This window comes from Ranitomeya variabilis, chromosome 6, assembly GCF_051348905.1.
Source record: "Ranitomeya variabilis isolate aRanVar5 chromosome 6, aRanVar5.hap1, whole genome shotgun sequence".
NCBI lineage: Eukaryota > Metazoa > Chordata > Amphibia > Anura > Dendrobatidae > Ranitomeya > Ranitomeya variabilis.
The window spans coordinates 399,755,783-399,778,729 of record NC_135237.1 but is presented as its reverse complement, the minus strand read 5'-3'; the positions used below and the strand labels follow the sequence as shown (position 1 = coordinate 399,778,729).

Sequence of the window (22,947 nt, the reverse complement as noted above, 5' to 3'; positions counted from 1 at the left end):
TGGAGCAATATATGTGTGGATCATTATTCTTTATGGAGCATTATATGAGTCCATTATTCTGTTTGGAGCATTATATGGGTCTCATACTGTATGGAGCAATATACGGGGCTCATTCTTTATGGAGAATTATATGGGGCCCATTATACTGTATGGAGCAATATATGGGGCCCGTTATACTGTATGGAGCATTATACTGTATGGTGCATTATATGGAGCAATATATGTGTGGATCATTATTCTTTATGGAGCATTATATGAGTCCATTATTCTGGCCATTAAAATGAGAACTAATTACAATGGCTCACATCTCTGGAGCACATTCAGGTGAAATGGATTGTGATCGCTGCGCTGCAATACAAGCCACCAGCTAATTAGTGGCCAGCAGCAGATGTTGGCTTGCCAGTGAAGTCATGCGAAGCTCGCTCCTGTGCCAACTACACGAGAGGGGGCCACACAGTAGAATAACATGCTGATAGGGATCCAGGTCCAAGTTTTGCACAGTGGCCCACAGGACTCTAGTTACACCACTGAGAATGACGGATTTAGAAAAAAACAACAAAAAAACACAGAATATTCAGGGGAGCAGCAGGCATAAAATAAGAGCAGAGGCGCGCCACTTTTGACCAGGTGACAGGTCCTCTTTCAGTACATTTCTACAATACAAACTTTGCACAAGGACGGTGAGTGCGATCTGTGCCAGGTGGCCATTCCGTGACTGGCATCACCCTCTGTGCACCCCTCGCACTTTCAGTCATCACATACTTTCTATGTAAGAAGGAACAAACTCCTTCATACGTCTGTTTTATGGGGAAGTAGCTGGGCGTGTGACGGAAAAAAAGGGCAATGACACATTCTTCACAGCCAAAGGTTCTTCATACAAGGCCGGGCTCTGACTCACTGCGCAGCCACGCACAGGACTTCATTCAGCCTTGTCCGCTGAGCTCCCTCCATTACTCACAACCGTAGTCCGAGGCCGGAGGGGCTACTGCCAGAGGGGCCTTGGGGGGGCTACTGCCAGAGGGGCCTTGGGGGGGCTACTGCCAGAGGGGCCTTGGGGGGGCTACTGCCAGAGGGGCCTTGGGGGGGCTACTGCCAGAGGGGCCTTGGGGGGGCTACTGCCAGAGGGGCCTTGGGGGGGCTACTGCCAGAGGGGCCTTGGGGGGGCTACTGCCAGAGGGGCCTTGGGGGGGCTACTGCCAGAGGGGCCTTGGGGGGGCTACTGCCAGAGGGGCCTTGGGGGGGCTACTGCCAGAGGGGCCTTGGGGGGGCTACTGCCAGAGGGGCCTTGGGGGGGCTACTGCCAGAGGGGCCTTGGGGGGGCTACTGCCAGAGGGGCCTTGGGGGGGCTACTGCCAGAGGGGCCTTGGGGGGGCTACTGCCAGAGGGGCCTTGGGGGGGCTACTGCCAGAGGGGCCTTGGGGGGGCTACTGCCAGAGGGGCCTTGGGGGGGCTACTGCCAGAGGGGCCTTGGGGGGGCTACTGCCAGAGGGGCCTTGGGGGGGCTACTGCCAGAGGGGCCTTGGGGGGGCTACTGCCAGAGGGGCCTTGGGGGGGCTACTGCCAGAGGGGCCTTGGGGGGGCTACTGCCAGAGGGGCCTTGGGGGGGCTACTGCCAGAGGGGCCTTGGGGGGGCTACTGCCAGAGGGGCCTTGGGGGGGCTACTGCCAGAGGGGCCTTGGGGGGGCTACTGCCAGCCCGGCCTTGGGGGGGCTACTGCCAGCCCGGCCTTGGGGGCTACTGCCAGAGGGGCCTTGGGGGGGGCTACTGCCAGAGGGGCCTTGGGGGGGCTACTGCCAGAGGGGCCTTGGGGGGGCTACTGCCAGAGGGGCCTTGGGGGGGCTACTGCCAGAGGGGCCTTGGGGGGGCTACTGCCAGAGGGGCCTTGGGGGGGCTACTGCCAGAGGGGCCTTGGGGGGGCTACTGCCAGAGGGGCCTTGGGGGGGCTACTGCCAGAGGGGCCTTGGGGGGGCTACTGCCAGAGGGGCCTTGGGGGGGCTACTGCCAGAGGGGCCTTGGGGGGGCTACTGCCAGAGGGGCCTTGGGGGGGCTACTGCCAGAGGGGCCTTGGGGGGGCTACTGCCAGAGGGGCCTTGGGGGGGCTACTGCCAGAGGGGCCTTGGGGGGGCTACTGCCAGAGGGGCCTTGGGGGGGCTACTGCCAGAGGGGCCTTGGGGGGGCTACTGCCAGAGGGGCCTTGGGGGGGCTACTGCCAGCCCGGCCTTGGGGGCTACTGCCAGAGGGGCCTTGGGGGCTACTGCCAGAGGGGCCTTGGGGGCTACTGCCAGAGGGGCCTTGGGGGCTACTGCCAGAGGGGCCTTGGGGGCTACTGCCAGCCCGGCCTTGGGGGCTACTGCCAGCCCGGCCTTGGGGGCTACTGCCAGCCCGGCCTTGGGGGCTACTGCCAGAGGGGCCTTGGGGGCTACTGCCAGAGGGGCCTTGGGGGCTACTGCCAGAGGGGCCTTGGGGGCTACTGCCAGAGGGGCCTTGGGGGCTACTGCCAGCGGGGCCTTGGGGGCTACTGCCAGCGGGGCCTTGGGGGCTACTGCCAGCGGGGCCTTGGGGGCTACTGCCAGCGGGGCCTTGGGGGCTACAGCCAGCGGGGCCTTGGGGGCTACAGCCAGCGGGGCCTTGGGGGCTACAGCCAGCGGGGCCTTGGGGGCTACAGCCAGCGGGGCCTTGGGGGCTACAGCCAGCGGGGCCTTGGGGGCTACAGCCAGCGGGGCCTTGGGGGCTACAGCCAGCGGGGCCTTGGGGGCTACAGCCAGCGGGGCCTTGGGGGCTACTGCCAGCTGGGCCTTGGGGGCTACTGCCAGCGGGGCCTTGGGGGCTACTGCCAGCGGGGCCTTGGGGGCTACTGCCAGCGGGGCCTTGGGGGCTACTGCCAGCGGGGCCTTGGGGGCTACTGCCAGCGGGGCCTTGGGAGCTACAGCCTGCGGGGCCTTGGGGGCTACAGCCAGCGGGGCTGCTGCCAGATTGGCTACTGCCTGAGGGCCGGGAGTAATCATATGTAGGATTGGAGTACACAAACTTTTCCCAGCCTGCCAGTGATTTGAGCAGCACGCCATGCAATGAGCCTGCTCCCTGGCATGTAGCTATGTACTGACCCCCACATGTCACCTCAAGGGTATGAAGGCCGCCCCGCCCAGGGCACTGCCAGTGAGCGGAGCTCTGCCGGTACCTGCACCTGTCCTCGGCTGCTCTGCCTTCATTCAGCGGCTGCAAATGACAAGAAAGTCCCCAGATTCCAGGCTGAGCCCGTGCACCGCGCTGGATCCAGACCCGCCCAGTGACTCAACCACTGCCAGCAGAGGAAGGTCTGCGCATGCGCAAGCAGCTGCCGAGCGTCACGGGAAATGTAGTCCGGGATATTGCAAACTATTGCGTTGGCTGAACGTTGCAGGGTGTAATGTCTCCTCCGGGCCGCTGGTGGCGTTTTCGTTTTCTCGCTGTCTCAGGATATCCCGGATACTTTGCGGGGCAGGAGTTGTACACAGTAGTGACTTCCGGTTAGCGCTGTGTCTGCTGATGTTGCCGCATTGTCTGCAGCTTTTCTCCGTAGCTGCTGCTAATCTCTGCGGGCAGGTGAGTGGAGCGTTGTGTCCAAAGCGGGCACAGACAGAAGAGGCCCCTGTAGGTCCAAGAGCTCGTCATTGTGCCCAGTAGCGCCTGCTCCGGATGTACATGTGGCCCCTTAGCTCATGGGCCCCTGTGGGGCTGCACGGGTTACTCCGATGGGCTGTCCGCCTGTGCCAGGCGAGCTGTGGGTGCTGCAGGCGCCCCCCACTGGTAATAGCTGCAAAGTCCTAGAACTCCTTTTCATCCATAGAGAAGGTGAAGCAGCAGTGGTCGGGCATGTGCCCCCCGCCCCGGCCAGTGCTGCTAGTCCAGACATTGGCAGACCCCAGCAATCAGCACGTGATGCCTTTGGCATTCATAGAATACCCCTTATTATTGATTTCTCAAATCAGCATGTCCGACCACAAGACACAGCCCCACCGGAGATGTCTGGCAGCAGCTTATCCCCTATGGAGGTCCAGGGACAGACCAGTCTGGTGCGGCCCCGGCAGGTTTCTTCCTGACCCAGGTGATCGACAGGTCTCTCATGTACATAGGGAGGAACCTGTCCCTCATCTATGTGCTGCTAGAAGCACCCAGGACATAATTGGATTAGACTGGTGTCTCCCTATCGTCCCTGACCAAATCTGAATACTCTGTTTTCTCTGAAAATTTTCATAGAAAAACATACTGGGCTGTACCATGGAGCCAGGTTCAGGCTGCTCCGTGGCTTGGGCTGTACCATGGAGCCAGGTTCAGGCTGCTCGTGGCTTGGGCTGTACCACGGAGCCAGGTTCAGGCTGCTCGTGGCTTGGGCTGTACCATGGAGCCAGGTTCAGGCTGCTCGTGGCTTGGGCTGTACCATGGAGCCAGGTTCAGGCTGCTCGTGGCTTGGGCTGTACCATGGAGCCAGGTTCAGGCTGCTCGTGGCTTGGGCTGTACCATGGAGCCAGGTTCAGGCTGCTCCGTGGCTTGGGTTGTACCATGGAGCCAGGTTCAGGCTGCTCCGTGGCTTGGGCTGTACCATGGAGCCAGGTTCAGGCTGCTCCGTGGCTTGGGCTGTACCATGGAGCCAGGCTCAGGCTGCTCGTGGCTTGGGCTGTACCATGGAGCCAGGCTCAGGCTGCTCGGGGTTCAGGCTGCTCCATGGCTCGGGCTGCTCGTGGCTCGGGCTGTACCGCGGAGCCAGGTTCAGGCTGCTCGTGGCTTGGGCTGTACCATGGAGCCAGGTTCAGGCTGCTCGTGGCTTGGGCTGTACCATGGAGCCAGGTTCAGGCTGCTCCGTGGCTTGGGCTGTACCATGGAGCCAGGTTCAGGCTGCTCCGTGGCTTGGGCTGTACCATGGAGCCAGGTTCAGGCTGCTCCGTGGCTTGGGCTGTACCATGGAGCCAGGCTCAGGCTGCTCGTGGCTTGGGCTGTACCATGGAGCCAGGCTCAGGCTGCTCGGGGTTCAGGCTGCTCCATGGCTCGGGCTGCTCGTGGCTCGGGCTGTACCGCGGAGCCAGGCTCAGGCTGCTCGGGGATCAGGCTGCTCCGTGGCTCGGGCTGTACCATGGAGCCAGGCTCGGGCTGCTCGTGGCTCGGGCTGTACCGTGGAGCCAGGCTCGGGCTGTACCGTGGAGCCAGGCTCAGGCTGCTCGTGGCTTGGGCTGTACCGTGGAGCCAGGCTCAGGCTGCTCGGGGTTCCGGCTGCTCCGTGGCTCGGGCTGCTCGTGGCTCAGACTGCATGAATCTGACAGATTCCCATTAAATGTTCGGCCAAACACATATGAGAGGATCAAAAACAATTGTTGAGGGAATGCGCTAAGATGTCTGACCCCTTCTAGTCAAACTCTAATCAAAAACAGGAATCAATATTTTTCTCAGATTTAACCCTGACTGCTCTGTGATCCTGTATTGGAGCACTTGTTATTTCACGGTTGTATCAGGATCATTTTCAGTATAAATATTGTAATTGATGATGATCAGTTCACATTTAGAATTCCCGTTCTCGCTTCTATTTTAAGAGCAGCGAAATATAATTAACGTGGGAAATGGTTCCATGTCACAGGGGATCAAATCTGAAGCAGACGAGCCCCCCGACTATAATGTGGACCGCCTGGTTTCTGTTTTCTCTATTTTTTAAATCTAAGTTCTGCACGCTGCACTTCTGTTAAAAGTGGGCCACATCATAGTCAGTGATGTCCTTGTGCTTTTCAGGAAAAATAAATGGCAAAAGATCAGTTAATGTCACAGCTTTGTCTTCTGTCAGGGTCCCTCCACACAAGGGTCTTCCGCAGCGGCAAACACAACACTGAGTTGCGAGTTTTTAGTTGCAAACTTCATATAAAAAATGTAATGGATTTATAGCCGATTTCAATCTGAAATTAGCTGCATAAATTGCCCTGCAATCCGCGCTGTCAGTCGGCGTAGGCTGCTGATTTTTCATCAAATGTAGATTAAATTGATGAAAATGCAGCTTCTGTAATACTCTTTACAACATAATGTGCTTGAAAATCGGCAGCACGGTAACTGTGTGGTGGTCCTAAAATCACCTCACCGAATACTGCTGGGGAAGGGCCATTTCTCTGAGATAGATGGTGTAGACCATCGAGTGGAATCACAAATTTTAGATCAGTTATTCCGTGTGGGAAACTGCATTGGTTTATACATTACTACTCTTTGTCCATTATAAAGCGGCCAGAAAATCTTAGTCGTATCGTAATAGTATCCAAATGCTGGTGGGACGCTCCGGCGCTGTTCACATCTGGGCAGTGGTTTCCATTATTGCCAGAAACCACAGTGTGGAGCTGAGTCTGCCTCATGGTGAACACCGATAGAAGAGCACGGACCGCTTCAGCCTCCAAACACGGTGTACCTGAGGGGGCCATGGGCCAAGTTCTGTGTCCTCAGTGGGCATCACTTGCCACAGTACTCTCCACACAGACCTCAGATCCAAGTGCAAAAAAAAATCTCATCGTGTCTGAACTTGGCCTTATGCTGTATTTAGATTGAATCCCAATTAAATGAATGTTTTTTTTTCCTCTTTTTTTGTATAAAAAGTAAAAAATCCTCAAAACTTGTAAATTGTGAGTACTAAATCGGTTAGACCACAAATCTCATTCACGTGCAGATTTTAGCAGTGGATTTCTTTGTTTGCAAATAATTGTACCACATCTAAGCCAGTCTATAAATATGATTATAGGAGAAAATTGTTCATCTCCATAAGCTTATTTCCAGCTGTGCCCCTGTTCCATAAGGCTATGGTCACACTGCCAGTATTTGGTCAGTATTTTACCTCAGTATTTGTAAGCCAAAACCAGGAGTGGGTGATAAATCCAGAAGTGGTGCATATGCTTCTATTATACTTTTCCTCTGAGTGTTCCACTCCTGGTTTTGGCTTACAAATACTGAACGTGTACACATGACCTAACTCGGTTTTCATAGCTTAGAAGTACTTATTTCTTAGTTTTTCACATTTATGCGGATAAAGTGAAATTATTGTATATGGAAAGTTAAAGGGCTTTCTCTGGGCTTTGGGAGATTTCCTGGCGGCATATGGTTAGAAACATGAGAAATGTTCATTAATAGACGGAGCATCTGAGCTGGAGTCCCGTGGGATCTGAATGGTAAGGTGTAGTCGGTTTATCTCGTTGCTTGCTGAGAAATCTCAGGCCACAAGGCGGTTGGTTATCCCTTTTCAGCATTCTGCAGGCCATCAGCGTGCCTGTGATAAAAATAATGGAAACAGCTGGTACTCGCCCTCCCCAGTGCCAGTGTGTCTCCATCACTTCTAAGTGATTGCTGACAGTCCCCGGAGCAGCGGCACAGATGCAGTTCTGGACCTTGGGAGAGTGAGGACCAGCTGTTTGTTATGCTTAATACATAATAAAATCTTTTTTTTTTTTCTTGTTTTTAGCTCTGAGGGTCCTCACTCACATGAAATGGACGCTGAAAGTGTACCAGTGTCCTCGCAGAAGAGGAAGTCTGATGCCCAGGATCAACCGTCTAAGAGAATTGTATGTATCTACTCTGAGAAAAGGTTATTGATATTGGACAATCCCTTTAAGTTACCATATTCATACCCCCAGAGGCACCCTGATTGCCTCTGATCCTACGGTTGCTAGCAGCGTATGGATATATACTCATTTTGCACTGTACAATACCCATCTTTTTATGTGCGCTTTGTATAGCTTTTTTGTGTTTATCACTCATTCATTGGGATGGGTGAAGAGCACTGTAAAGATGCTGTATGAATTCACATGCTGCCTTTTGGCAAAAACACCGCAGAGCCACAAATCCTTATGTAAAAAAATGCCGCTTGTTCATGAAATTTTGCAAATCTCATTGGTTATGCTGGTACTGTAAAATGCTGTGCACCTTATGCTCCAAATGTGCTGCGTTAAAGGGAGTGTCGCCAGGTTTTTCCCACCTCATCTAAGAGCAGCATAATATAGAAAAAGAGACCCTGATTCCAACAATGTATCATCAAGTTTGTTGGGAGCAGTTGTGACACAATATCAGAGTTTTTAGATGTTGTAGAGCTCGAAAAGCTTCCCCCGCCCATACCACAGCGCACTATGTACATGGTCTATTGACAGTGAGCTGCTTATCACTTGAGGGGGGTGTCGGACCACTCGGGATGAGGCAACTAGTCTGGGCAGTGATAATCTGGTGATTAAAACATTCATTGTATGGAAACATCTGCACATAACCTAATAAGTGACATCTGCCCCAGATTACTTAGCAAAAACCTGCTGACGGGTTCCCTTTAAATAAGTCTCAAAAATGCATTGTATGATTATATCCCAAGGGTATCGTCACATGCAGCATTTTTGCTGCGGATCTTTCTGCACCAAAAATCAGAGTGTTGGTCGGAAAAATGCTGTGTAAAATACGTGCATTTTTACATGTTTTTTTTTTGTTTATTTTTTTTCCCCCATCCATTTGAGTGAAAATCTGTAAGAATTAATATGCATTGGAATTGAAAGAAAACACGTAGCAGCTGAAAGGATGCACGGAAAGAGAACCACAGCGTGTGAAGGAAATTTTATGAACTACATATACCATATTTTTCGGACTATAAGACGCACCGGACTATAAGACGCACACAGGTTTTAGAGGTGGAAAATAGGGAAAAAAAATATTTGAAGTAAAAAAGGTGGTAAAATATTTAATAACATAAACATACTATTATTATATGTGTTATTATATAAAATAGTATGTTATTATGTTGGAAGCTAGTGTAGTGTCTGTAAAGTACTATATGAAGACGCTGGAGGGTGAGTATAAGAATGGGGGCACAGGGCTTATATTTAAAGCACCACTCTAGCACTGAAAAATAACACTGGAGTGCTGCTTTAAGATCCCATTTAGAGAACTATAACTCCCAGCATGTCCTGCAGATCCTATGGCATGCTGGGAGTTATAGTTCACCACAGGAGTGGAAGTGTGCTTTATTGTGTTGTAAAGACTAACCTTTTAATTGTTGCAGCCAGCCAGCTGTGGTGAGGTAAAATGCTGGAGCATCCCATCCCATGACACCACAGAGCTCTCCCTGCCTCTCCACAGCACAGGAGGAAGCTTGCAGATTGTAGTGTGGTGTCTGCAGGACCTGTGATGACATCTGAAGACGGAGGGCTCTGTGCTGCCATGTGATGCTCCAGCCCGCCCTCTTCATGACATCACACAGGTCGTTGTGCTGGAGCACTCAGCACCCAGCACAGCCCCGGCAGGCAGGTATGCAGCGATCTTGTGTCTCCCCTCTGGCCCCTGCTGCTGCTGCTGCCTCCTCCTCCACCAGACACACAGATCTCCCCAGCTGCTGCAGGAATCCAGCGCTGGGGAAACCATGTGTGTCCCTGTGAAGGAGTATTCATTTGCTGCTCCCTGATCACTGCTCAGCTGACAGGTGGGCGGGGAAGCAGCTAATGAATATTCACTGCACTTTAACGATCGGGACCATGTGGTTTCCCCCAGCCTGATTCCTGAAGCCTGGCAGGGACATTTTTCTGCCTCCCAGTGCAATCCCACTCACTGCTGCCCCCTCCCCACGTTACATCCGTACCATAAGACGCACCGACACTTTCCTCCCAAATTTGGAGGAAAAAAAGTGCGTCTTATGGTCAGAAAAATACGGTACTTTGCTGGTAACATAAAACAGCATTTTTTCAGCACACAAAAAGCGCAGATAAACCACTGCAAAAATGCTTTGTGTGAACATACTTTTACTTGTGGATATACATTAAACATTGTGGTCCCAGGTGTCAGCACATAGGTCAGCATTTAAAGTTAAAGAATTGCTGCCAACCTGTGGTTAGTGCTTATGTACATCTGTGTATATACTCCATCAATGTGGACTACTGTGTGGATGTACTTGGGGCCCCAGTTTGGTGGGTTTTTTTATGTTCTTCTTCTGTAAAACTTATTTAACATGCTATATCAAGGGGGTTTCCAGGATTAAGGTATTTTCATTCACCTATGGGTGAGGTGGGAGTGTGAAACCCAGCACTGTTCTCGCTCTAGCTGTGGCCAAAGTAGTCAGCTGGTCCAGAACATCACAGCTCGAGAGGGAACCTGGCTTCCTGGATCGCTCCGGCTCATCAACTGATCGGCGCCACAGCCGCGACATATGCAGCTGCGGTGCCGAACAGCTGATCAGCCGGCGCTCCATGTATCCGAGTTCCCTCTGGAGCATATTCGGTAAGCGCTATAGCTTGCCGAATAAGAGGGAACCAGAACATATTCGCTCAACTCTAGTCAGGACCACCTTCTCTTAGGGTGAACAGCCACTACACAAAGAATAGAGCTGTGATGTTCTGGCCCAGCTTGCCGAATAAGAGGAAACCTGTTGGCCGGCAGGAGTAAAATGTCAAAAGTTTGTCTAAAGATAAAGAGAAGTCATCTTCTTGATTATTTTGATCTCTGCAGTGGTTCTCATTCTTACTTTGGAGTGAACACTGTATGGTCCAATATAACATATATAATCTGTAGGGACATATTGGGGCAAAAAACTGTATGGTAGTGGTCCGATACCCTGCTGCTATGTTTAAACATACACTAAGGTATAACACTGTAAAAAGTGCAACATTTTAGTTTTTCCCCATTATAGCAGACCTAATAAAGCCTTAGTAATATAATTATGTAACCTGTTTTTGTATTATTTTAGCTTTTTATTTATCTTTTTGCTTTTTTCTTTTCTGTGCACAGCGAACATCAGAAGGTCACAGCTCAGCAGTAGCTGCACACTACAATGAACTCCAGGAGTGCGGATTAAATCAGCGCAACCAGTCCCGAATCGTTCATCTAAGGAACTTCAACAACTGGATGAAAAGTGCTCTGATAGGTGGTTGATATGTACAATTTATATGTAAAATTTAGTGTCATCAGGCAGACTTTTAACATATTTGTAATGTATCCTGAAAACTAGGCACTCCTCTTTTTTGAAGGATTATTGCATCTTTTTTTCCCCTATTGGCGAAGGCATCACTTAAAAAATTACTCTCACAATGTCAATATTTATTTTTCTTTAACAAAGCACAGTGTCTGCAATGTATAGACAAATCCCAACATGTAGCTACTGCAAGTGCCTGTCCTCTATACAGCAGCACTTGCATTGTTACATTAGCATAGCCTATGCCTCTGGTTCCTGTATATGCTCTGATACACTACACATTTTATGATGTTACATACATCTGTAGATCAGCACTTGCCATTTTCAATTATTGATCTGTTAGCTGGTATCAAGCGCAACTCAGCTTCACGCCTGTCTACTGTGTATTCACAACAAATCTTGAAACAACCATTGAGATGGCATAGCAGGGTGTTGTTGAGCATAACGGAGCTGTGCTGTTTAAAGGGTTATTACCAGGATTGCATTATTTTTCACAAAGCACACTGATTTCTAGTACACTTGTTTTGTTTTTTTAAATTTCTTATCTGCCCCTTGATGCATCCAACTTCACATCGTAAAATGGGCTGTCCAGCTTCTTCGCCACTAAAACTATATTTGTCAGCAGCACTTGCTTCCTCTCAGTGCTGCAGACCCCTCTACCTTTCCTGTGTGCATCTAACTAGCCCGACTTCTGAGTTATCATTTGGCTAAGCCAAGTATAGACTTCATCTTAAGCTTCTGTACACATTTTTTTCATATACAGAACCCTGGCTAAGCAATCTTATTTTCTGCCATCGACATCAGAATAACTGCAGTGTGGTTTTACATCATTATCTGGTTATTGCAGAGCTCAACTCTCTTGCACCCCTCTACAACAGCAGTACAGAGCTGTGTTTGCTGCCTGCTTCTAACAGATCAGTTTTTTGAAACAACAAATGATGCATATAGCAGAAGAGAATTTTCTGCCATACGCATCAATAGAGCAATATTTGCAGTTTCACATCACTGATCTCTCAGCAGCAGATAACAAGCACACCTCGACTAATCTTGGTCCTGGTACACAAAGCCCCCTGCTGCAGTATATAACTCCTCTCAACCACCTGTATACAGCTTTATCCTTCAGTATTTCTACTCAGCCCCCTATATACAGCTCCTCCTGCAGTACATCGCTCCTCGTAGTTACGAGCACACTACTGCTTCCTGGTATGAATCTCTGCACTGTAATGAAGGAAGATCTCATAAATCTGCAAACTGGTTCTCCTCTTAAGGAGGAAAGCTTTTCTCTATAGAGCCTTGCCACATGACTTGCCATATTTAGCCTAACTGAAATATCCAGGTAAAGACACCCATCCAAAGACTGTTTTGGGGTGCTCTGTTTTCTTCAGTGCATGGCAAGTTACTGTTTAATTATTTGAGAGACCTTTGATGGAGGTCTAGGAAGATGGGGTTTTTCTTTTTGAGCACATATAGGCCAGGCAGTTCTCCTAGGGAAAAGCATGCAAATTACTTTTCCTCCAACAGGAAAAATTTACTATCGTCCTGCTGTGCACTGATGCAGGGTCAGTATCCCAAAAGTGCTGTGTGCAAAAGGCTTGCCTAAATCTTAAGTCATCTGGCAATGCTCACTAAAGGATTGACTTAGTGGGTAGAAACTTCCAATAGGTGACTTTAGTAAGCCATCTTTCTTTCTTTTGTACTAAAGTTAAATTGCATACCTTTTTCCCAGGGAACATTGATTGCCATCGAAGTCTCCCTGCACTAGTTGGCAGACTGCACAAAAGACCCTACATAGAAATACCTTTAATCTGTTTTCTGAAAACTGCAGTCACAGACTGGAGGTTTCATGGTGTTTAAAAATGATGTGGAAGCCATTTACCAATGTTGTTTTTTCCCCTCCACGACAGGACAATAGAAGGTTGCCTCCCCGTCCTATTAGGGTCAAGAAACAGCGGTTATGTAGCCCCTCCCCATCTCCTGTCAGCAGTGTTTTTCCTTTCCCTAGGGACAGGAAGACGTCATCCTGGTTTTCTGCGGTCAGCAGAAGCTGGGAGCGGTGCCTTCTTCCTCTCCATCTGCTCCTTTGTCCCGAGGATCTTGACCACTACGTTTCTCTGCGCCTCTGGGCAATGCTGATCGGAGGTGGGCTGGGGTACACTCACATCTCCCAAGCCTCTTTCCTCCTTCTCTTTATGCTGGCATGCAGTGAGCATATCTGGTAGTGATGTGGGACATCGGTCCCCTTTAATTGACGTCCATTCTGGTTGTAATCCACCATGGAATGCAAAGCGTTTTCCGGCTCTCTGAGCTGAGAAAAACAATGAATCGGTCGGAGAATGACGCCAATGGCCTTCACGGAGTTCTCTGCAGATTGAAATGAGATTCTTCAGGATGGGGAGGAGTTGCATCCTAGGGATGCCTACTGCGCTTGGTCACAGTCACTTCACTGTAATTGACCTTCACAAGAAGACACCCTAAGGCAGGACCTTTTCCTTATATCCATGGAGGGTACTTCTTTTCTTCGATGTGCTTCTGCTGATCTCAGTACAAACCAAGGCCCAGTAAATAATCTTAGGGTGGGTGCCTCCTTTTTGGGAGTAGGATATGGTTATCACCATTTTTCATTCACCCATGACGGCACCACGAGAGAGGGAATCGCTCTTCAAGGACAGGAAACCTTCATGATAAAAAGGGCGGCTCCTCTCTCTGCATCAGTTGGTTTCCTGTCCTTGATGGGAAACCCTCAGTTTAATCGGCGGTGAAGATGCAAAGAGAAGAGGATGCCTAGGGCTGCCGGGGTTTGGCAGGCACGGTTCTGCTACGGCCATTGCCAGGGTTCCGGTAGCACCAAGGAGGTCACAGTGGGTGCCCTCCCTGAAAGGGAGTGAACGAGGCACCAGCAGCTGATTACCGGTGCCTGCAGCCACGCTTTCCCGGAGTACATCGGCGCGCCGGTGGAGAAGGGGCCATCCGCAGCTGCTGAAGTGGGCAGTTTCCACACCTGGTGGGGAGTTGTCTCAGGCCACGAAAGTCGTTCACAACTGCCAGGAAAATTTTTCAGGATGCAAAGAAAAACCCACAAATAACATCAGCTGAAATACAGGACTCTCTGGAAACTAGCGGTGTGGATGTTTCAAGATGCACAATAAGGAGGCACTTGAAGAAAAATGGGCTGCATGGTTGAGTCACCAGAAGAAAGGCATTACTGCTCAAATGCCACAAACTATCTTGCCTACAATACACAAAACAGCACAGTGACAAGCCTCAAAACTTCTGGAACAAGGTAATTTTGTAGTGATGAGACCAAAATTGAACTTTTTGGCCACCACCCTAAACATTACATTTGGAGAGAGGTCAACAAAGGCCTATGATTAAAGGCATACCATTCCTACTGTAAAGCACGGAGGTGGATCGCTGATGTTTTGGGGATGTGTGAGCTCCAAAGGCACAGGAAATATGGTCAAAGTTGAAGAATAGATGAATGCAGCACATTATCAGCAAATACTAGAGGCAAATTTGCACTCATCAGTCCAGAAGCTGTGCATGAGACATACTTGGACGTTCCAACACGTCAATGATCCAAAACACAAGGCCAAGTCGACCTGTCATTGGCTACAGCAGAATAAAGTGAAGGTTCTGGAGTGGCCATCTGTCTCCTGACCTCAATATCATTGAGCCATTCTGGGGAGATCTCAAGCACGCTGTTCATGCTAGACAGCCCAGGAATTTACAGGAATTGGAGGCTTTTTGCCAAAAAGAGTGGTCCGCTTTACAAAAAAAAAAAAAAACACCTCATCCACAACTACCGCTAAGGACTTGAAGCTGTCATTGATGTTAGAGGGGGCAGTACACCGTATTAAGAAATGGGGTATGTTAAGTTTTGATCAGGGTCATTTGGATGTTTTGGGTTGTCATGATTTAAAAAGAGAAAACACAGTAGTTTGGCAATAATTGGCTTCACCCAACCACTAGCCATGAGTGGAGAAAAAGTTTTGGTGCTATCATTCATATTCGCTGAAAAAAAGGCCAAGAAAGCAAAAATTCAGCTGGGGTATGTAAAGTTTGAGCACAACTGTATCCTAATAGCTCCCTTTTGGCCAAAAAGACCGTGGTTCTTTTGGCTGAGGACAATGTCTGTATCGGATCCGTGGGTTCTTCCTGAGGAGCAGGATCTTCTGTCCCAAGGGCCTTTTCTCTCTCCTCAGGTGTCCAAGCTGCATTTAACAGCCTGGAATTAGAGAAAGATAGCGCTATCATATTCCGCCTAGCGCTTTACAGACATTATCATTGCTGTTCCCATTGGGGCTCAAAGCAAAGTCCCTATAAGTATATTTTTGGAGTGTGGGAGGAAACCAGAGAACCCGGAGGAAAACCATGGAAACACGGGAAGAACATACAAACCTTACAGATGTTCTCCTTGGTGGGATTTGAGCCCAGGAACCCAGCTCTGTAAGGCTACAGTGTTAACCACTGCGCCAACTTTACTTCTTCAGGCTAGGTTAATAACACATTTAGGCCATCTGCCAGACTTTGGAGAAGGGAATGGGTGACCAAACTGACTGGGGGAGGCAGCAGCTGCAGAACAGAGAAGTTACTGTATTGTGGCTATACATGGGAAATACTGTATATACTCGCATTTAGGTTTGGGGAGTGAGGGTCACATTTAAACTGATTAAGGACCTATGTTTGTTAGCATCTCATCATCTCATTTCACTGCTAAGGTCCTTGCTAATAGATTGATATATTTTTATCGATGAGGTTGTGTATATGAGGACCAGGTAGGTTTCATGCCAAACTAGTCTTAATTTGTGAAATGCTCTTCTGCAGATACAGGGGCTAGAGCGGTCTTTGCACAGGAGCTGACAGTGTAGAGTGCGACTACGTGTGGACAGTGTTGGAAAAATGGGATTTAGATTAGGATTTCTGTTCTACGTTAAATTGCTGTATAGGCTGCCATTTGCCAGATTATGGGCTAATGGAGGTACGTGTTTGCGATGAGAAGGGGCACGCTGCAAGGGTGCTACCTGTCTCCCCTCCGGTTCACATTAGCGATCGGGCCACTTGCATGGTTACTTAGATAATTTCCTGAGGTTATTGGATTGAAATGTTGTAATATGGAAGATCAATTGTCTCTGTACTCATACGACATTCCTGTCTATTTAGGAGATGTAACACTGTCTTCTAGTCCTGTTATAAGAATAAATATGACCACAGCACACTTTCCCAAACAGCACAACAATTCACTTGTCCATGGAATACTGCTTGGTGCCCATTAAAGATGGGTGACTCCGATCCTAGAGTTCCAAAATAGAAATAACTCCTTTTATCCCTGCATCATCAAAATGGAGAAAAAGAAAATGCCGGACATGTATAGAAAAGCAATGTAAAAAGATAAAAAAAAGGAGACCATGGGCATTGCAGGCATGGAAAATGGCATATACAGGGTTGGGTGGAGGTAATTTCTGACCATATTGTGCAAGGTACAAAAAACTGTGTATATGAAACATGACATAAGGCTGTAATCAATAGTGACATAAGGCAGTACCACACATGCATATGAAAATAGTAAACATTGTGTAAATAGTCAAGGCTATTTGCCATACACTGGCATGTAAAAGTTTTGCCACCCCTGGCCAAAATTACTGATATTGTGAACAGTTAAGCAAGTTTAAGATTAAATGATCTCTAAAAGGACTAAAGTAAAAAATGACACATTTGACACATTTTTTATTTTAGTTAAAAAAAAAAGTATTGTCCTTTTTTACATTTTAAAAACTAGAAAAAGGAAAACGGACCAGTGCTAAAGTTTGGAATCTTGGAGATTTGTGTGCTCCGATAACTTTGACCACGGTTTCAGACCTTAATTAGCCTGTTAGTTATGGCTTGTTCACTATCATTGTTAGGAAAGGCCAGGTGATGCAAACTTCCCAGCTTTATAAAAACCTAGCCTCCTCTAACCTTGTCCCAAGAAACTGCAGCCATGGATTCTTCTAAGCAGCTGGCTAGCACTTTGAAAATGGTAGAAGCCCACAAAGCAGGAGAAGGCTATAAGTTGCCCTTTCCTCAGTCTGAAATGTATTTAAAGGGAACCTGTCACCCCCAAAATCGAAGGTGAGCTAAGCCCACCGGCATCAGGGGCTTGTCTACAGCATTCTGGAATGCTGTAGATAAGCCCCCGATGTAACCTGAAAGATGAGAAAAAGAGGTTAGATTATATTCACCCAGGGGTGGTCCTGGTCCGGTTTTGGTCCGATGGACATCGCGGTCCGGGGCCTCCCATCTTCTTACGATGACGTCCTCTTCTTGTCTTCACACTGCGACTCCGGCGCAGGCGTACCTTGTCTGCCCTGTTGAGGGCAGAGCAAAGTACTGTAGTGTGCAGGCTCCGGGCCTCTCTGACCTTTCCCGGCGCCTTCGCAATGCAGTACTTTGCTCTGCCCTCAACAGGGCAGACAAAGTACGCCTGCGCCGGAGCCGCAGCGTGAAGACAAGAAGAGGACGTCATCGTAAGAAGATGGGAGGCGCTGGACCGGACCGCGATGCCTATCGGACCGGACAACAGCGGGAACGCCCCTGGGTGAGTATAATCTAACCTCTTTTTCTCATCTTTCAGGATACATACATATAGTTACATAGTTATTAAGGTTGAAGGAAGACTTTAAGTCCATCTAGTTCAAACCCATAGCCTAACCTAACATGCCCTAACATGTTGATCCAGAGGAAGGCAAAAAAAAACCATGTGGCAAAGAGTAACTCCACCATGGGGAAAAAATATCCCTTCCCGACTCCACATACGGCAATCAGACTAGTTCCCTGGATCAACGCCCTATCAAGGAATCTAGTGTATATATCCTGTAACATTATACTTTTCCAGAAAGGCATCCAGTCCCCTCTTAAATGTAAGTAATGAATCACACATTACAACATCATACGGCAGAGAGTTCCATAGTCTCACTGCTCTTACAGTAAAGAATCCGCGTCTGTTATTATGCTTAAACCTTCTTTCCTCCAGACATAGAGGATGCCCCCTTGTCCCTGTCTCAGGTCTATCATTAAAAAGATCATCAGAAAGGTCTTTGTACTGTCACCTCATATATTTATACATTAAAATAAGATCACCCCTTAGTCTTCGTTTTTCCAAACTAAATAGCCCCAAGTGTAATAACCTATCTTGGTATTGCAGACCCCCCAGTCCTCTAATAACCTTGGTCGCTCTTCTCTGCACCCGCTCTAGTTCAGCTATGTCTTTCTTATACACCGGAGACCAGAACTGTGCACAGTATTCTAAGTGCGGTCGAACTAGTGACTTGTAAAGAGGTAAAATTATGTTCTCCTCATGAGCATCTATGCCTCTTTTAATACATCCCATTATTTTATTTGCCTTTGTAGCAGCTGCCTGACACTGGCCACTGAATATGAGTTTGTCATCCACCCTTACACCCAGGTCTTTTTCATTGACGGTTTTGCCCAGAGTTTTAGAATTAAGCACATAGTTATACATCTTATTACTTCTACCCAAGTGCATGACCTTACATTTATCTCCATTAAAGCTCATTTGCCATTTATCAGCCCAATCTTCTAGTTTACATAAATCATCCTGTAATATAAAATTGTCCTCCCCTGTATTGAAATTCTACTCTGAATGCCCCCTACAAGATCATTAATAAATATGTTAAAAAGAAGAGGGCCCAATACTGACCCCTGTGGTACCCCACTGCTAACCGCGACCCAGTCCGAGTGTGCTCCATTAATAACCACCCTTTGTTTCCTATCCCTGAGCCAGCTCTCAAGCCACTTACACATATTTTCCCCTATCCTCATTATTCTCATTTTATGTATCAACCTTTTGTGTGGCACCGTATCAAAAGCTTTTGAAAAGTCCATATACACTACATCTACTGGGTTCCCTTGGTCCAGTCCGGAACTTACCTCTTCATAGAAGCTGATCAAATTAGTCTGACATGAACGGTCCCTAGTAAACCCGTGCTGATACTGGGTCATGAGGTTATTCCTCTTCAGATACTCCGGTATAGCATCCCTTAGAATGCCCTCCAGGATTTTACCCACAGTAGAGGTTAAGCTTACTGGCCTATAATTTCCGAGTTCAGTTTTTGTCCCCTTTTTGAATATTGGCACCACATTTGCTATACGCCAGTCCTGTGGTACAGACCCTGTTATTATGGACTCTTTAAAGATTAAAAATAATGGTCTATCAATGACTGTACTTAATTCCTGCAGTACTCGGGGGTGTATCCCATCCGGGCCCGGAGATTTGTCAATTTTAGTGATTTTTAGACGTCGCCGTACTTCCTGCTGGGTTAAGCAGGTGACACTGAGGCCATGTGCACACGTTCAGTATTTTTCGTGTATTTTTCGCGTTTTTTCGCTATAAAAACGTGATAAAAACGCGAAAAAAATGCTAACATATGCCTCCCATTATTTTCAGTGTATTCCGCATTTTTTGTGCGAAAAAATCGCATTGCAGGAAAAAAAAGCAACATGTTCATTAAAATGCGGAATTGCAGGGGATTCCGCACACCTAGGAGTCCATTGATCTGCTTACTTCCCGCACGGAGCTGTGCCCACCATGCGGGAAGTAAGCAGATTATGTGCGGTTGGTACCCAGGGTGGAGGAGAGGAGACTCTCCTCCACGGACTGGGCACCATATAAGTGGTCAAAAAATAAGAATTAAAATAAAAAATAGTCCTATACTCACCTTCGATGTCTTCCCGCCTCTCAGCTGCATGCTGCCGCTTCGGTTCCTGTAGCTGGTGTGCGGTGAAGGACCTGTGATGACGTCACTGTCTTGTGATTGGTCGTGAGCGGTCATGTGACCGCTCACGTGACCGCGACGTTATGGAAGGTCCTGCGCGCACACACCATCTATACGGAACGGACGCCGGTGAGGAGATAAGCTGTCTGCGGGTGAGTATAAGCATTTTTTTTATTTTTTTTATTATTTTTAAACATTCCATCTTTTACTATAGATGGTGCAAAAGCAGCATCTATAGTAAAAAGTTGGTCACACTTGTCAAACGCTATGTTTGACAAGTGTGACCAACCTGTCAGTCAGTTTTCCAAGCGATGCTACAGATCGCTTGGAAAACTTTAGCATTCTGCAAGCTAATTACGCTTGCAGAATGCCAAAAAAACGCAAAAAAAAAAATGCGGATTTCTTGCAGAAAATTTCCGGTTTTCTTCAGGAAATTTCTGCAAGAAATCCGGACGTGTGCACATACCCTGAATGGGGAATTTTTGTTATCACTGACATCGGGGGGGTGATATCTGGGGGGGGGGGGCCTTATCTACAGCATTCCAGAATGCTGTAGATAAGCCCCTGATGCCAGTGGGCTAGGCTCACCTTCGATTTTGGGGGTGACAGGTTCCCTTTAAGAAATGGTAGTTAACAAGAACAGTGGAGGTCACGATATAGTCTAAATTTCAGCGAGAGCTGGTCGAGGGATTGCTAGAGGCGCAAATCAGAACCTCTGCTTGACTGCAATAGACGTTCAGAAAGATTCAGCAGACTCTGGATTTGTGGTACATTGTTCTACTGTTCAGAGACACCTGCACAAATATGTCCTTCATGGAAGAGTCATCAGAAGAAACTCTCCTGCGTCCTCAAAATAAAATTCAGCATCAGAAGTATGTAAAAGAACATTATTATTATTATTATTTATTGTTATAGCGCCATTTATTCCATGGCGCTTTACAAGTGAGGAGGGGTATACATAATAAAAACAGGTACAATAATCTTGAACAATACAAGTCATAACTGGTACAGTAGGAGAGAGGACCCTGCCCGCGAAGGCTCACAATCTACAAGGGATGGGTGAGAATACAGTAGGTGAGGATAGAGCTGGTCATGCAGCGGTTTGGTCTCTAAAGAAGCATGATGCATTGCTGGAGTTTGATAAAATGGGGGAATTTAAAAATTGGAAGAGGCTGGGAATACAATATGTGGTTCAGATACGGGATTGCCAGGGACTAGTGTTTTTTGAGCGGTTACAGGAAGACTATGGGCTACCAGAGGTCTGTAGGTTCCAGTATGGACAGCTTAGACATGCATATGTAACTCAGAGCAAAACTGTCAGTTTGGAGATCCATAAAGATATACTGGTGGACTATGTGCGCCGTGGGTGGAACAAAAAGGGTGGTGTCAGATATCTATAAGGATTTATTATATACCGTCTTAAATAATTATCCAATTAACGCAAAAGGAAAATGGGAGGAGGAGTTGGGAAGGATAGAAGAGGACAAATGGGAGGTGATTATGGAATATGTACCACAACTGTCGTTCAGTGGGCCCGGGCAGACTCTCGCAGATATATGTACTTCATAGAGTATATAGGACTCCAGAATGGCTGTATAGAGCGGGTTTCAGACAGACTTCTGAGTGTCCTCGATGCCAGGCTGAAGGGCTAGGGATCCTTCATATGCTATGGCAGTGTCCAAGGCTGAACCAGTATTGGATGACAGTGGCCAGTGCCATTGAGGGAGCGTATAGCTGTAGGATTGAGAGGGATCCTGTGGTGTGTATTTTGGGTTATGTGGAGGAGATTCAGGTACATAATAAATATAAAGTGGCAATAGCTAGATTATTATATATTGTGCGGAAACTAATTGCCAGATACTGGATAAATAATGAACCGCTGGTGTTGAGAGAATTTCTTAGTCTGATTCTATTGTGAACACAGAAATGGTATTTATGCTTAAAGAAAAGGGGGAAAAACATTTGAGACATATTGGACACCATGGGTGGAGAGAAGATGATCCCGACTGAAGGTTGTACTATCAATCACTTGCTGTTCATGTGTGTAATGGGAGGGGAAGGAAGGTTTACTGTGAAATTTGTGACCCTGCTAAATTTGGCAATAATGAGATTGTCTGTTATTTAAGTTTTTTAAAAAAAAATTATCTGATTTTTTTTTTTTTTGGTTAGTTTGTTTTTTTTAAAAAGCATGATGCATTTTGGAAACAAGTCCTGTTAACCGATAAGTTTAACCCCTTAACTCCTGGAACTTTTTTCGGTTTTGCGTTTTCGCTCCCCTCATTCCCAGAGTCATAACTTTTTTTAATTTTTCCGTCAATATGGCCATGTGAGGGCTTGTTTTTTTGCGGCACGAGTTGTACTGTTGAACGACACCATTGGTTTTACCAGGTTGTTTACTTGAAAACGGGAAAAACAAATTCCAAGTGTGGTGAAATTGAAAAAAAAAATGCAATCCCTCACTTGTTTTTTGCTTGGCTTTTTTGCTAGGTTCACTAAATGCTAAAACTCATCTGCTATTATGATTCTCAAGGTCATTACGAGTTCATAGACACCAAACATGTCTAGGTTCTTTTTTTTTTATCTAAGTGGTGAAAAAAATTCCAAACTTTGATAAAACAAAAGCAAATTACGCAATTTTCCGATACTCGTAGCGTCTCCATTTTTTGTGATCTGGGGTTGGGTGAGAGCTTTTTTCTGCGTGCCGAGCTGGCATTTTTAATGATACCATTGCAGATGGTGCAGATACGATTTTTTGATTGCCCGTTATTCCATTTTAATGCAATGTCGTAGCGACCAAAAAAAACGTAATTCTGGCGTTTTGACTCTTTTTATCGCTATGCCGTTTATCAGTCAAGTTAATCCTTCTTTTTTTTTTTATTGGTACATCAGGCGATTCTGAACGCGACGATACCAAATATGTGTAGGTTTGATTTTTTTATTTTTTTTTTGAATGGGGCAAAAGGGGGGTGATTTGAACTTTTATATTTTTTTATTTTTTTATATATTTAAAAGCATTTTTTTTTTTTTTTTTTTTTTACTTTTGCCATTCTTCAATAGCCTCCATGGGAGGCTAGAAGTTGACACAACTTGATTGGCTCTGCAACATAGAGGCGATGCTCAGATCGCCACTATTTAGTAGAATTACAGCATTGCTATGAGCGCCAGCTCACAGCAATCTGGCAGCAACAACCATAGAGGTCTCAAGGAGACCTCTGCCATGCTGACGCACCGATGACCCCCGATCAGGTG

At 47.5% G+C, this 22,947-nt stretch overlaps 2 protein-coding genes across 6 annotated transcripts in view; one reads left to right on the top strand and one right to left on the bottom strand.

Moving 5' to 3' along the window:
* FAM210A (family with sequence similarity 210 member A) overlaps window positions 1-3,355 on the bottom strand; it is a 50,818-nt gene extending 47,463 nt beyond the window's left edge. The window contains exon 1 of one of the 5 annotated variants that reach the window (XM_077270133.1): window positions 3,179-3,355. The gene's annotated coding sequence lies outside the window, so the exon portion shown is untranslated. Of the gene's footprint in view, window positions 1-3,104 lie in introns of all 5 variants that reach the window. The other 4 variants (XM_077270132.1, XM_077270131.1, XM_077270134.1 and 1 more) reach the window with 4 other exon arrangements.
* Window positions 3,289-22,947, top strand: part of RNMT (RNA guanine-7 methyltransferase) — a 59,390-nt gene continuing 39,731 nt past the window's right edge. Inside the window, exons 1-3 of the mRNA XM_077270129.1 lie at window positions 3,289-3,582; window positions 7,454-7,553; window positions 10,744-10,879. Coding sequence (XP_077126244.1) covers window positions 7,479-7,553; window positions 10,744-10,879 — 211 coding nt within the window. The 5' untranslated portion in view covers window positions 3,289-3,582; window positions 7,454-7,478. The remainder of the gene's footprint in view (window positions 3,583-7,453; window positions 7,554-10,743; window positions 10,880-22,947) is intronic.